The following is a 14,474-nucleotide window of genomic DNA, read 5'->3' as shown; positions in this document are numbered from 1 at the left end:
ACAGGTGATAGTACTGCCATAAGGTTTTTTTGTAAGGGACTGAGGTTTCAGATCTTCTGGTTTCAGCTATACTAAACAAACACATCTCCAACAGCTTAACATTTTGCTACTAACAGGCAATAACTGCTTTATTTAATGCTTGAAACAGGTGCTGAGGGATAACTCACATATATCATATGACTGGTCATATATTCTTGCTTGGATCGGTGTTGGCTGGGCCCTGGTTTCAGCCATATTATTCTCAGCTGCTGCCATTTGTTTGAGAGGTGAGCGAGAAAAGGAGGAAGCAATGAACATGCAGTATTTAATGCCTGGTAAGCTTTCATTTAACTAGAGCTGTGATAGATATTAATAATCATGGATAATTAATTAATAAAGCAGCAACTGTAATAGATTTCATTTAAGTAAAATTGAGTACACGGTCAACAGATTTGCATGGCTTTTGCATTCTAAAGTGCTCACAGTAATTATTTGAATATCTTAAATTGGCATAGTTGGATAAATATTCTCTCATATCGACATAGTTTAGCATAGCTGACCTGATTGGAGAAAAGGATAATCACAAATCATTAAATGTAAAAGTTGTATTGTTTGAATTATTTTGAAGCAAGCTTGCACCTACAATAGCTGAAGATAAAAAATGGGCAAGAAGTTATAAGGAAGGAAAAAGGGAGGGCAATAAAGCCAAAACAGGGGTCAAAAGGTACATGTAGAAGAGCAGAGTAGATTCTTCAGTCAGAGTAAGAATAAATTTCTAATGCTTGTTTATAAGACACTAGGAAAAGATAAATAGAGTTCAAATCAAAGTAGCAGTAGCAGTAATAATGAAGACAGTAATTTTTTAGTTTAATAATAATGACAGTAATTTTTGAGTTTCTTAATGTTAATGATACAAAGTACATCATTGAATATCCAGTTTGAACTGACACTTCCATCCTCATGCACTGATTTCTATAAGGTTGTGTGAGTGTTAGTTTTGCTATCTAATAACTACACTGAAAGTTTGTGAAGCATGTAGCTCCTTTCGATTTTGCACTATGAGATATGGGATGGTTGTTAAGATCTTAATAAACTGATTGTCACATGGCAGGGTATGCTTCAGTTAAAACCTTGATCATGATTCATGTATCTGGTTGAGGCTGTTAAGGATATATTGAGATAAGGGCACAAGGCAAACTAATAAACTGAGAATAAGATTCAAATTTAATCAAAGTGTTGGATTTGACAGTCAGTTTATTAAAGCCTAATCAGTCATCCCATGAATCAGAGCAAAGAAGTCAATGAGGTCTTAGATTTCACAGAATGCTAGTGCAGTTGCTGCAAATCTAATCTGCATCAAAGGGGGTACTGGCTATCAGAATATAATTAGGGTATAAATAGTGATAAGTTACCAACAATAGTTTACAGTTTATTTGATATCTAAGTGGTAATTGCTCATAAAAGAGCTAAGAAGTTCTAGTTTTTATATAAATTCAATAAGTAGGCCAAGGCCCTCCATCTTGTCTTATGGATATGGATCAATCTAGTGTCAAAACATATGATACCAGACAACCCAAGAAATTGAATTCTGCATTTAAAAATGCAGTAACACATAGCATTCCATTATATTTGACTGCTGAGCAAATTCAGGAATGTGTATGGTATGAAAGAACTACCATAAAAACAATTGAAACTACTTAAAGTTGTCAGTATACCGGGCCCCAGCTGAATTTCTATTAGAATTTACACTTTTTGTTGTCCATTTGTATCAAGGATATGTTGCATAGCAAATGGTTTCACATAACTAGAAAGCACACATATTGCTCCTGGTAGTAAGATAAAATCTTTGGGTTTAAAGTGGTGCAGTGTAGTACCCTCTGCCACACATTTCACAGTGGTTTGCAGAGAATGGTTGTAGATGTTTATGAATGTCCTGTTGACAAATAGGTCATAATATTACTCAGGGTCCTGAGTACCCTAAGCTCAAACATAATAATGTTTCTTGAGGAACTTCTTTCAAGGACTCAAGGGTTCAGGAGCATCACTTGGGTAGTAATCGGCTCACTTTTTCCACTAACAGTGTTCTGCAAATATTAGATGCAGACATTCAGTTGTCTTTCCTGACTCCATAAATAATGGTATAGAACAGAGCATAAATAATACTGGTACAAAATACTTTTCACCATGCACTGTACTACAGTTTGCAGAGTGTGTGTATTGACTATGGTTTGCAGAGTGTATGTACCGAAATACAATATGGTGCTTAAAGAATGGGAACTACAAACCAATGGAGAATAGCTGCAGCCTACTAAGTTAAGAACATGATTTTTGGTAATAGAGCAGGTAAATTTTCCAGTGTATTTGACTGATTACAGGTAGATTCCATCTTCCTAGATTTCTGACAAGCGTTTGATACTTTACCACATTGTCAAAAGATGGTGAAAATGCAATGGTACGTCATATCTTATTAAATATGTGATTGGTTTGATGAGGTTTTGGCTTTAGAACCCAATACAGAAGATGGGAAATGAATGTTACATAGAAAAAAGGTCACATCTTATGTGTCCCAAGGAAGTGTAATAGGATTGCTGTGGGGGGCATTTTGACAATTTATGCAACAAATTGTTTCTCTAGGTTAGTTTCAGTTGGATGAATGCAGAATTTTTTGTTGGACATCGTGGAATATGATCACTTCAGCCCATATAGCTTCATGCAAGTGCCAGTAGGTAGCAGCACTATGTGTAGTCTTCAAAATGGTGTCTGTAACAGAGGTGTGTTCCAAGCAGAGTGCTGTTATTGAGTTTCTTTTTACAGAAAATTATAGCACTGCAAATATTCATAGGTGCTTGCAGAATGTCTACAGAGATATGGCAGCGAACAGATGCGTAATAAGTCATCAGATGAGGTGTCTGTCATCACTGCAACAAGGTCATGCCAACCTGTCTGATTTAATGTGTGCAGCCAACCATACACAGGTGTGATTCCTGCAATGTTAGAATGAGCAGACACTCTCATTCGAGGCAGTCAAGGGATCACAATCAAACACCTCACTACACAACTGGACGTCTCTGTTGGTAGTGCTGACACACTTGTCCACCATTTGGGGTATCCAAAGATGTGTGCCTGATGGGGTCCTCACCACCTACACACCTTCTGCCTACCATCTGTTTGGACCAGTGAGGTATGCGCTCCATGGGAAGCAGTAGGTGGATGGTGGAGACGTTATTGTGCAGCAAGATGTTAGCTCCAATGTTGACCACTAGGGTGGTACCATGAGGGCATACATGCCCTCCCAGTGAGGTGGTGTAAGACCATCACACTGAACCCAGATTATGGTAAAAAATAGAGTTTTGTAAACATAAATGTGGGGAATAATATGTTTATCACAATTCAGACTAAAACCAATTATTCATTGAATGCCCCTTCCAAATTCTTGGTACACGCAAATTATTTATCATAAAGAGCTGGCAGCAAACTCAGATTGTCAATGGGGTTGCTGTTGTCTACAGGAAAGTATCATTGCTAGACAGTTATGTTGAAGTTTGGTTCAAATTGTACCATCAGATGTCGCTATGCATTATGTTTTTGGGTCTGTTGTTAATAGTTCTGTGTTGTTCTCCATGCAGTGAATTACAAATAAAGTTGTTCCATAATTATGTCATGTCTGTATTGTCAAACCACATCCCCCAAGGTTATTGGCCCGGGTTACACAATCGGGAAAAGCAACATTTTATCATTAAGTGAAAGCTTAAATTCATAAGCTGAAAACTAGAGAAATAAGTTTGATAACATAACAAATATGGTGCAAATGACTGTTACACACAGTGTTTGGCTATAATTGCTGTCACTTGATAATTGGAGAGTGCAAATCAAAGCACTACACAGTAAAAACAATACTTGGATGAGCTATCTAGAGACACACCACAACCTGCAATGATTGGTGAAGGTGAAGTGCTCTGTGTTGCAGAAAATGCATACAAAGTAAGGATAGTAGCAGACAGAAAAGTAATAGCAGATTTGATTTTATCTATCAACCCCACTGAGCTGAAGCAAGTAAATAACTGCACTACACCAAGTCAGTATGGATTGAATCTGTCTATGCATCCAAAGGACCTGCTCGCAAAGCAGTGCTGGTCAAACACCTCATGCTTCATAAAATGCAACCTCCTGATGACATGGCACAACATGTTATCGAATTCTTCGATGCTGTGGTCAAGTTACAAGAAATGGATATCAACATATACAGTAATCTGTTGTCAACAATGTTGCTCTACAGTCTCCCAGATAGCTGCAAAAATTTTAGATGTGCTTTTGAATCCTGTGACAGTCTACAAGATGTTGAGATGCTGAAAGTGAAAATCAAGGAAGAAAACGAAGCAAGGATTCAGAAAGACAGTGAAAGTATGAGTGCAACAGATGTTCATTAAATTGCTGTGCGCTGAGTCTGCCGGCGGCGCGCTGCCAAGATTGCGTAAGATGTTCAGTGGGTTGCGTCAACCGCCTTTGTGGCATGACATGCTGTTGCATCCTTGAGCCCCCCGGTTCTAGATGTACGCTCCCCGGTTCTCAGCTACGCTACAGATCAGTTTGCATAAAATCAATTTATTTATGAAAATAAACAGTACAATCACCAACAAACTTTACATATTCACATACACCTTTTCCTTTCACTTAGAATATTTCTGCCTGCTGGCGGAGCGTTATCCCGGACGCGAGCACTAGCCTCACTAGGTGCTCGCGTCCGCTGTGCGCCAGCCAGGCGCGCTGCCAAGATTGCGTAAGCAGGTCGGCGGGTTGCATCATCCGCCTTTGTGGCGTGAGATGCTGTTGCCTCCTTGAGCCCCCCGGTTCTAGATGTACGTTCCCGGTTCTCAGCTACGCTACAGATCAGTTTGCAAATAAAAAATTTATTTATGGAAATATACAGTACAATCACCAACAAACTTTACATATTCACAGAAATATGATAGGTGCGAAAAGCAATAATGTCTCTGTCCACAAAACTTTCAAGTCCAGGAACATTTGGTACACCTGTACCTCCTCGAACAATGGGTGCCAAGATGCCGTACAGAAGATACCGTCACCGTTCCAAACAGACAGTATACAAGACCATCGAGAATATCGAATTCGCTACAACAGCTGGAGACAAGAAGAATCGTATTCCAGTCAAGTCAGTCGCTGCTCAAGTGTTGCTGGACGGCCCTGCTGTTTTCGTCAGTTGCAGACTTAATTTTAGTTTAGATATTAATGATTCATTCGGACATGGTAATGGATGGTTTACTGTAGCAATTGTACGTGGAGGTACAGGAGTACCTAGTGTTGCTGGACTTGAAAGTTTTGTTGACAGAGACATTATCGGATTTTGCACCTACCATATTTCAGAACTAGCTAATAAGGACTTTGGTATATCAGCGTATGTCTCGCCCTCTTCTTTGTCTTTATATACTCGTAACAGGAGGAAAATATCTGTAAATGAATCTGTATTTATTTGGGTGAAAGGAAAAGGTGTATGTGAATATGTAAAGTTTGTTGGTGATTGTACTGTTTATTTTCATAAATAAATTGATTTTATGCAAACTGATCTGTAGCGTAGCTGAGAACTGGGGAGCGTACATCTAGAACCGGGGGGCTCAAGGATGCAACATCATGTCACGCCACAAAGGCGGCTGACGCAACCCACTGAACATCTTACGCAATCTTGGCAGCGCGCCGCCGGCGGACTCAGTGCCTCTGTCAACAAAACTTTCAAGTCCAACAACACTAGGTACTCCTGTACCTCCACGTACAATTGCTACAGTAAACCATCCATTACCGTGTCCGAATGAATCATTAATATCTAAACTAAAATTAAGTCTGCAACTGACGAAAACAGCAGGGCCGTCCAGCAACACTTGAGCAGCGACTGACTTGACTGGAATATGATTCTTCTTGTCTCCAGCTGTTGTAGCGAATTCAATGTTCTCGATGGTCTTGTATACTGTCTGTTTGGAATGGCGACGGTATCTTCTGTACGGTATCTTGGCAGCGTTCAATGCAGTTGTGAACAACCCAAAACGTTCTGTGAGTGACAGTGACAAATCAGAAAGAAATCAAATCAAAAACAAAAAAGGGAAGAATCAGCATACAAATACAGCTGTGTGTCAAGAAGGGACAAAAAGGAGACGAGTGCTTTTTCAAAAAGAAACTAGGTGGCCAAGTTGCAGACAATGTCAACAAAGGTCATTGCTGTTTCTCTATGAATGAACCTGCCCCAAGATTTGTGAGTCCAAAAGTTTTGGGTGCTTAGACAGTGGTTACACATCACACATGTCCAACAATTTGAAAGTGTTCACACATGTGACAAAAGTGCAAGAGAATTTAATGTGTATAGACAAAAGTGCTTTGCAAAAGACAGTTGGAGGTGAGACACAAATCGCAAACACAGCCAGTGGTGCCAACTCCAGAATGCTGAAAAACCACTTTGTACTTGCCAAAACTTGGAACCAATCTTAATTTCTATGGCAAAGGTTGAGGACAACAACCACATAGTGACATTTGAGAAAACTCTTACAGTTATAAAAGATACTAATGGTAAAGGTAAAGTGATTGCAAACTTGGTTGTTAACATGTTCTAATTAGAAGAAAATTGTCCTAAGGTGTGTGTCGTTGCTCAGCTGAAAGTAATGAAAATTTGATTTGGAAATCTGGCATGCTTGATTAGGTCACTTTAAATCATGAGATATGACCCAAATGCTCGAAAATAAGTATGTGACAGGTCTGAAATTCAGTGCTGTCAATTTCACTAGATGCACTATGTGTCCTAAAAGAAAATTCATATCCACTGCCTTCACCAAATGATAAGTGAACTAAAAAACAAGCTTCTGGAGTTAATCCACTTTAATGTCTGTGGACCGGTGAGAGAAACATCTCAAAGTGGTGCAAGATTTTTTTATAACCTTTATAGACAACTTCAGCAGATAGTTACAAGTCTGTGTCTTTTGTCAGAAAGGAGAAGTTGTTGACAAATTCATTGAATTCAGAACCTAGTTGAAAATCACACTAGGTATAAAATTAAATCCTTGTAGTCAGACAACATTAAGGAGTGAAAGAATGGACTCCTTCCTCAGAATGGCAAAAATACAGTGTCATCAAATGGCTCCATACACACTGCAACAGAATGGTGTCACTGAACTGTTCCTTGGTTACAGTAACTTATTGTATGCTGCTTAAATCAGTACTACTGCCATTGTTTTGGGCCAGAGCTATCAACACAGCCAACTACATTCAAAATTGTTGCTTAAATAAAGGACTGGCTAATGGAACTCCATATGACAAGTGACTGAAGAGAAGACCTGCTCTATTTCACCTTTGTACATTTGGACCAAAGCTTGTCATCATGGACAAATCATCAAACAAAGTAAACTTTGATTGTAAAACCAAAGATGGGATTTTTGTTGCCTATTCTGACTATTCGAAAGGCGGTCTTACATGGGTATCATGAGGTCACAAGATTCATATGTCAATAGATGGAAGATTCGTTGATCACAGCGGCTTTGAGTCCAAACAAACTTACGTGGACTTCTGTGAAGTAGAAACAGATCATCACCAAAGATGAGGCATCAGCATGAATTCTGCTGGATTCCTGTCAACATTTTCTTTGAAAACCCAACTGATTAACACCTCAATCTTATGTATGATCTCCTTAACAGATTCAAGGCTCTTTCCCAGAATCATCACATTCCCTAATAATGATTTCATGAACTGGTTTCTCTCCATATTGCTTCATAGTATTACCATCATTTATTTGCATGATGTGACAGGCTCCAGAAGTTAAGTATTAATGTTGCAATCAAATACTACCAGGTTCTTTCACTCGTTTGTGGACATTATCTTGCATTTATCCACTTTTAAAGGGATCTCTCACTCAGTGTATCACTTGGAAATACTATCTAAATAGTTCTCACAACTTGTTGGGGTGTGGTTTCACAATACAGGTGTGACACCCAATTACAGAATAACTTTATTCATAACTCGCTGCACGGAGAATAACAGAACTACTAACAACTGACTCCAATTTTTATAGACAGTTACATGGGGGCACTCTGAAAAATAATGCCTCCAAATTTTTTACGTGAAAAATCTAAAGCATTTGTTATTAAAATTCAACATCTTTGTTCTTCATGTCTACATATTCACAGTCCTCTCTCACTAGAGAGCTCCAAATTATAGTATGGCAGTATGTAATGTAACTATGTTGGTGCACGAGAAATAGTGTGCTGTAATTGAGTTTCAAATTCCAAGAGCTTGTCCACACTTGTAGCACACTCTCCTTCAGCATGACAATCCCAGACCACACATGAGTGCTGCAACACTTCATCTGCAACAATCCAACACTTTGGGTGCACTGTTACAGATCATCATTCATAAAGTCACGACTTCACCTCATCCGATTTTCATCTGTTCCCAGATCTTAAAGAACATCTTTGAGGACTTCACTTTGATAGCAATGAAGTGATGCAAGCAAAGGTGAGCTTTTGGCTCAACCAGCAAAGTCAGACATTGTACAGTGACATCATCAACAGACTCATCTCTCGTTGGGAGAAATGTGTTTGTCGTCAGGGTGACTATGTTGAGAAATAAATACATAGACATGAATAATAAAGATGTATAATGTTAATAATGTTCACTGTATTTAAAAAGCTTTAAATGTTTTCACCCAAAAAATTCAGATGCTTTAGTTTTCAGCAGGACCTTGTAAATTAAGAATTGAGACTTAAGTTTATTGTTTCAGGGTTCAGGTCCCAGTCCTTCAACAAATTTCTCATACTTTGGTGATGGAGGCAGATGTTCTAGTTTCAGTGGACACTCTTGTAGAGCCCAACATACGAAATGATGTTTTATATGAATGTGCTTTGCCATTGAGTGAAAAACTTGATTATGTCCTAAATTTCCAGTTGACTGATTGTCACTGAACAGGGTGATGTATGACAGATTTCCTAAGTACAACTCCTTCATGAAAGCTGACAGGTGAATCAATTCCTTTGCTGCTTCGGTGAGGCTCATGTGCTCAGCTTCATGTGATGGAACAGGAATAATTCCCTGCTTGCTTGAACGTCAGAAGATTGCTGAGCTGGATAATATGAGATTGTAGGTAGTATATGACTTCCTCTCACCATTGAAACTTCCCCAGTCGGCATCTGCAAAGCCAAAGATGCTTATCCTTTCATGTTGGTCAGTTTCTTGTTTATGGGTTCTTTGAGGTATTTAAGGATTCACTTAGCCACTGTCTAGTGAAGAGAAGTATGGCTGTTATTGTATAGCTGTTGCTCCACTGGCTTAGCTAACTGACTGCAAAGCATATGACTAGTCGAGTACCGATGGTGCTCAACATCAACCCTCCAACCAGTTCTCTAAATGGATAATGAATACCATCTTCTGCATTCATAGCTGTTGCATCCAACTTGCTCCCAGTTGCCAATGGAGTCCTTACTTGCTTGCACTCATTCATTTTGAATTCGTCAAAACCTTTTTTGATGCAGCCACTTTGATTTCCATTGATGCACAGCAAGCGCCTTATGGCACCAAGATCTGTGGCATCAAATATGTCAGGCAACTCACACTTGATTTCTTTTGCCCTTTCTGTGTCAGCTGAAGCAGTTCTATTATCATCTACTTAAATGAGTAGGAAGACTGGACATTTTCCTACACTGTCTACAAAGATACATGGATCTGAACTTGTAGGATGCAATCCAACTGATTTTAAGGTTGCATTCAATTTGTCATACCACTGTCAACCAGCTTGATGCAGCTCATAAATGGCTTTTTTAAACTTACACAGTTTACCACCATACTTAAATGTTTGGAGCATCTCACTTGCCTTCGTGACAACAAGCTTAACTTTCTCCACATCTTTCATCTTTTGTAAAAATTTGACCAGCAAATCCAGCAGTTCCACGGGTAGTTATGTGTCAGTTGGCCCACTGAGAAATTTCAGTGGTGATATCCAGTTGCGAGACACGCAAGTCAAATTTGACTGATAAAGCCTTGAATAGTCTAAATGACCAGTTCTTGCAACTAGAGAGAATTTTTCACAAAGTCAACTCCAGGCTGTTGGTCGAATCCTCATGCAACTATTCTGCTTTCCTTCTCAGCAAGAATCCATCAATTCTATGTTTATTCCTCAAAACAGCCCTACAGTCAATTACTCTTTCTTTTGTAAGCCTGTCTAGAATGTCCCACGAATCATTTTTCAACAGAGACCTAATTTTCAATATACATAGCCTCGAACTACTCACAGTGGTCCGGACCACATAAGCCATCATAAACATTGATCTCTATTGCATTTGAAATGAAGTTAGCACCATGAATTGAAACATCTGATGAATCTCCTCCTGGCACAGACTGTTGAGCAGGTGTGACATGTGAAGAATTACTGTCTTCATCACATGATAAGTCAGTGTCAGAATTGAATCCTTGGCCTGTAGTGACTAGAAGTCCATGATCTTCAAAGCCATAGAACAGTTCATTATCTGACAATGACTCTGAGTCAGTGTTTGTAATACAAATCCAGCACATACAGACAACTAGAAAGTCTTGGGTTGAATAAAAATATGTAAATTGTACAGGGAAGTACTCACCTTTTAGTTGCAGCATTGAGCCTTTGACAGGCACATAGGGTAGCTGACAGCTGGGAGGAAGTGGCACCATTGAGCTCAATCTGGTGGACATAACTATCAATTAGCTGTCCACCTGAAAGAATGGCTGCCAGTAAACTGGGATCAAGGGCTAGTGTGACCATCCAGTGACAGAAAATGTGCTAAGCACTATATGCTAAACTTCAGTAGACTTTGCCTTCTGGAAACTCCCTCTCATTACCAGCTTTTTGAATTACAGAGTTGGGAATTACATCATATCCTTTAGCTACTGTTGCATACTGATCCGTGTAGCCCCACGTCCCACTCCATCCGATTAATCTACTCTCAACCTTTCGTCTCTAAAATCTCCCTCATTCCCTTTTCTCCCCCCTCCCTCCCCCCACCCATCTACTCCTTCATTTAATCGTGTGCCACATGCATATCCTCCTGCCTACAACAAAGTGAGTTCATGAAACACATTCCTACCCCTTCTTTCTTATATCCTCTTCCTAGCCATCAGCCACCCTATCCTCTTCCCTCTTTCCCTCCCCTTATTGCCTACTTTCTTCTTTCATCTATTCCACCTGATACAAACCTAAAAAGTCAACCACAGGCCTAAATCATAGTGCAGTAGCCACCAGGTCACCTGTTGATGCTGCAAATAATGAAACAATATGGAGTATCTTATATTTGCATGATTAGTTTATGCACGTAAAGTAGTTCTCACCAGATATCATGCATTTCAGTCTGGTGCATGCACTTTGTGGCACCACAGTCCACCTCCAAAGCCAAGTAAGTGTAGCAAAATGCCATGCAAGGGACTGGGGTTAGATTCCTGCCTGGGACAGAGATTTTTCTCCATTCGGGGACTGGATGTTGCGTTGTCTTCATTGTCATTTCATTCCTATTGACACATAAGTTGCTGGAGTGGCATCAGCTAAAAAGAGGTGTACCGGATGACCGGTCTACCTGACAGGAGGCCCTAACCACACCCACATCCACTTTGCTTCATTGTCTTTGACTAATGATTACTTGAGATAATGGATAACCTACTTTATCAAGAGGCTACACAGTGACAGAAGATTTTCCTGATGGTAGATAATTTCATTAAACAAGAGTTCTTCAATATGCTACAGCAACATTACATCAAATGTTTTAACATGAGATTTTCAATGTTAAGAAATACATTTAAATAATATTTTTAAACAGCAAACCCAAATATTTATAGGGGACAACAGCGTTAATCATTTTTATATGAATTTCTTACGCTGTAGAAATTTATTCCAGAAATTATGAAAATGGCATTATTTATAAACTTGTAGAACTTCTAACCTTTCCTATTTTGAATCATCTGTTTCTCTTTTTCAGTGTACCCACAGAAACAGCAGTATGCTTATGCCACAGGATACCCAGCCCCTTCGGCATACCCTGGGCCATACTATCATGGTTCTCAGTATGGGCCATACAACTATTAAGTGCAGCCTGCACAAGAAATAGGATGTTATTTATGACCAGCTGCACTGTTAATGTGTTGAAAACAACATATTTCTTCAACTGGTCCAAATGTTTGCAGATATGGTTTTTTCTCTGCTGAAGGACCAATGCTCATAATAAATTTCAGTCAAACAAAAAGATTCAAAAATTATGTAATTTTGGTTTTTCTGGACATTAGATTCTGAACTGACTGAACAAGTGCCTAGCCTTCCCTCACAACAAAAGCCTACTACATCCATACGACTGTATGATCCTGTGCATGGAATGTGTAAGTGGACACTAAGGGAGAGTGCATATTAATTTTTTATCCACATAAATATCTCGAAGGTGCTTTGTCATAGAACTGTTATAATTTATGATGGAATATTATATGGTGAAATACTGTATACTCTGTTCACCATATAGTTCTTCTATCCGCTGTCATTGCTTTTGTGCTGATATGTATTAAGTTGTGAGTGAGGATGGGAATGTGTGTGTTTGTGTGTGTGTGTGTGTGTGTGTGTGTGTGTGTGTGTGTGCGTGTTTTATACGTAGTGACCAGATACATAATCATGCACCTGTCTGTATACATGGTGCTTGTCTTTGTGTATGAATAGTCACATTGCATATGAACTGAATATTGAAATAATGGTAAAAAAAAGTATGAAATTTGCTGTCTTGTGAACATAGTAGTAGTAATACTGTTTGGACAGATGTGCTTCTGTGGCAGGAGTTAGACACATGAACAAATAATTAAAAAATCAAACTGGTCTGCAATTTACCAAAGAGGAGGTGAAAATATTTCTTGTCAGTGAACATGAATGATGATTTGTGCTTCCACAGACTGTGTGTGTGTGAGAGAGAGACAAAAGCAACTGCTTGCTGTTAAAATTCATGACGAAATTCCATAAAATAAGTGTGATATATGAATTAAATTGAAGTTGTAGAAGTTCCAGAATAGAATTTGTGGGTTAATATTATTAAATCATTTTTGTTTTTGTTAGTATGTATAACATCAGAGAGCTCAAAACAGAAAATGCCGAAAGGAGAAATTCTAGAAAGAAAATATGTGATTTTTTTTTTCAAGAATATTTATTTACTTAATGTTTAAGTTACAAGAAACTGTGAATTCACATCATCATCTATGTTGTGTGCTTGATGTTTAGGTAGCAGCAGACCTTTAGATGGATGTATATTATTAAATTACTGCAGTGCATTAACAAGAGTTTCTTTTTTATGTTGTGAGATATATTTCAGGCATTGAAGCCTCAATTTTCTACAAAGATTGTATCATATTTTATGTATAAACCCAATAAAAGTAATTTTTTTACCTAGTATTCAGTGTGTTTCCTTTCTTGTTTGAATCCTCAATTCTCATCCTTTTCTTTTTCTCTTAATTTTTATCATTAATTTTGGTAAATATCAAATCAATTATAAGATGAAAATAGGTGGTATGATTGTTCCATTGTGAGAAAACTGCAATAAATGAAGAAGCATACAAAGTTCAATGAATAATATGTAGAAAATATGTTATTTCTAATGAAGAAACGCTGAACGGTATATTTGTGGAGTGTTTGATGGAACTGAGATGGATATGGAGTTTTTACATACAAGTTTGCCAAAAAGTTTAAAAAATTAAGATGATCTGTGCAAATGTATCAGCTCCTTTACGGCAGAAAAAAATCAACATTGAAGATTGGAAGAAGTAGATGGAGCAATGGTGCCCAGAGGAAGAGGAAGCAGAGCACAAGAATAGGAAGATTTCAACTCTCAGGCACATGTTAAAACAATAGCAATTCTCTGTTCAGTATGAAAATGAATAAAAAGCCAACCAAGTGAAATGACAGGCAAGATAGGGGAAAGAGTCTTAAAAAATAAGAAAGATTTAATGAAACACAATTTAAAAATATAACAAGAGGGAAGAGATGATAAGGAAGCAGAAAGCAAAAAGCTACAGGTAGAAAAGAGAATGGAAACAGAGCAAAGGACAATGGAGGATAGGCCTAGTAGAAGCTTGTGCCACATTGCACACTTGAGATCAAATATCATACGTTTCTTGTCACTAATATCCTAAGTAAGATGAATATATAAATATAAAAATACTGGAAATGAGATATGGAATATAAACAAGGTGATTCAAATATGTTACAATGATTTTTTGCAGATAATTAATCTGATTCACAACAAGGGACCATACAGTATCATATTGAAGTTGCTGTTCAATCCGACAAAGTTGTAGTTGATTCTTGAAAATGCCACTGGACATGCATTTGATATAAATTACTATAATGGTAGCACAAGAGAGGAGTGATTCTGATAAATTATTTGATTAGAATAATGTCACGATGAGCACCTTCAGTGGAAAAATAATGTCATATTCCGTTTCAAGCGTTCAAGAACCAGGTATTT

The 14,474-nt window shown here is 38.2% G+C and overlaps 1 protein-coding gene across 2 annotated transcripts in view; it reads left to right on the top strand.

Moving 5' to 3' along the window:
- Positions 1–13,402, top strand: part of LOC126335205 (uncharacterized) — a 285,284-nt gene extending 271,882 nt beyond the window's left edge. Inside the window, exons 6-7 of one of the 2 annotated variants that reach the window (XM_049998217.1) lie at positions 149–314; positions 11,961–13,402. In XM_049998217.1, the coding sequence (XP_049854174.1) occupies positions 149–314; positions 11,961–12,067 (273 nt within the window). In that variant the 3' untranslated portion in view covers positions 12,068–13,402. The remainder of the gene's footprint in view (positions 1–148; positions 315–11,960) is intronic. The other variant, XM_049998216.1, reaches the window with a different exon arrangement.
- The last annotated feature ends 1,072 nt before the right edge of the window (positions 13,403–14,474 follow it).

This window comes from Schistocerca gregaria, chromosome 2, assembly GCF_023897955.1.
Source record: "Schistocerca gregaria isolate iqSchGreg1 chromosome 2, iqSchGreg1.2, whole genome shotgun sequence".
Lineage (NCBI taxonomy): Eukaryota > Metazoa > Arthropoda > Insecta > Orthoptera > Acrididae > Schistocerca > Schistocerca gregaria.
This window is presented reverse-complemented; position numbering and strand designations above follow the sequence as displayed.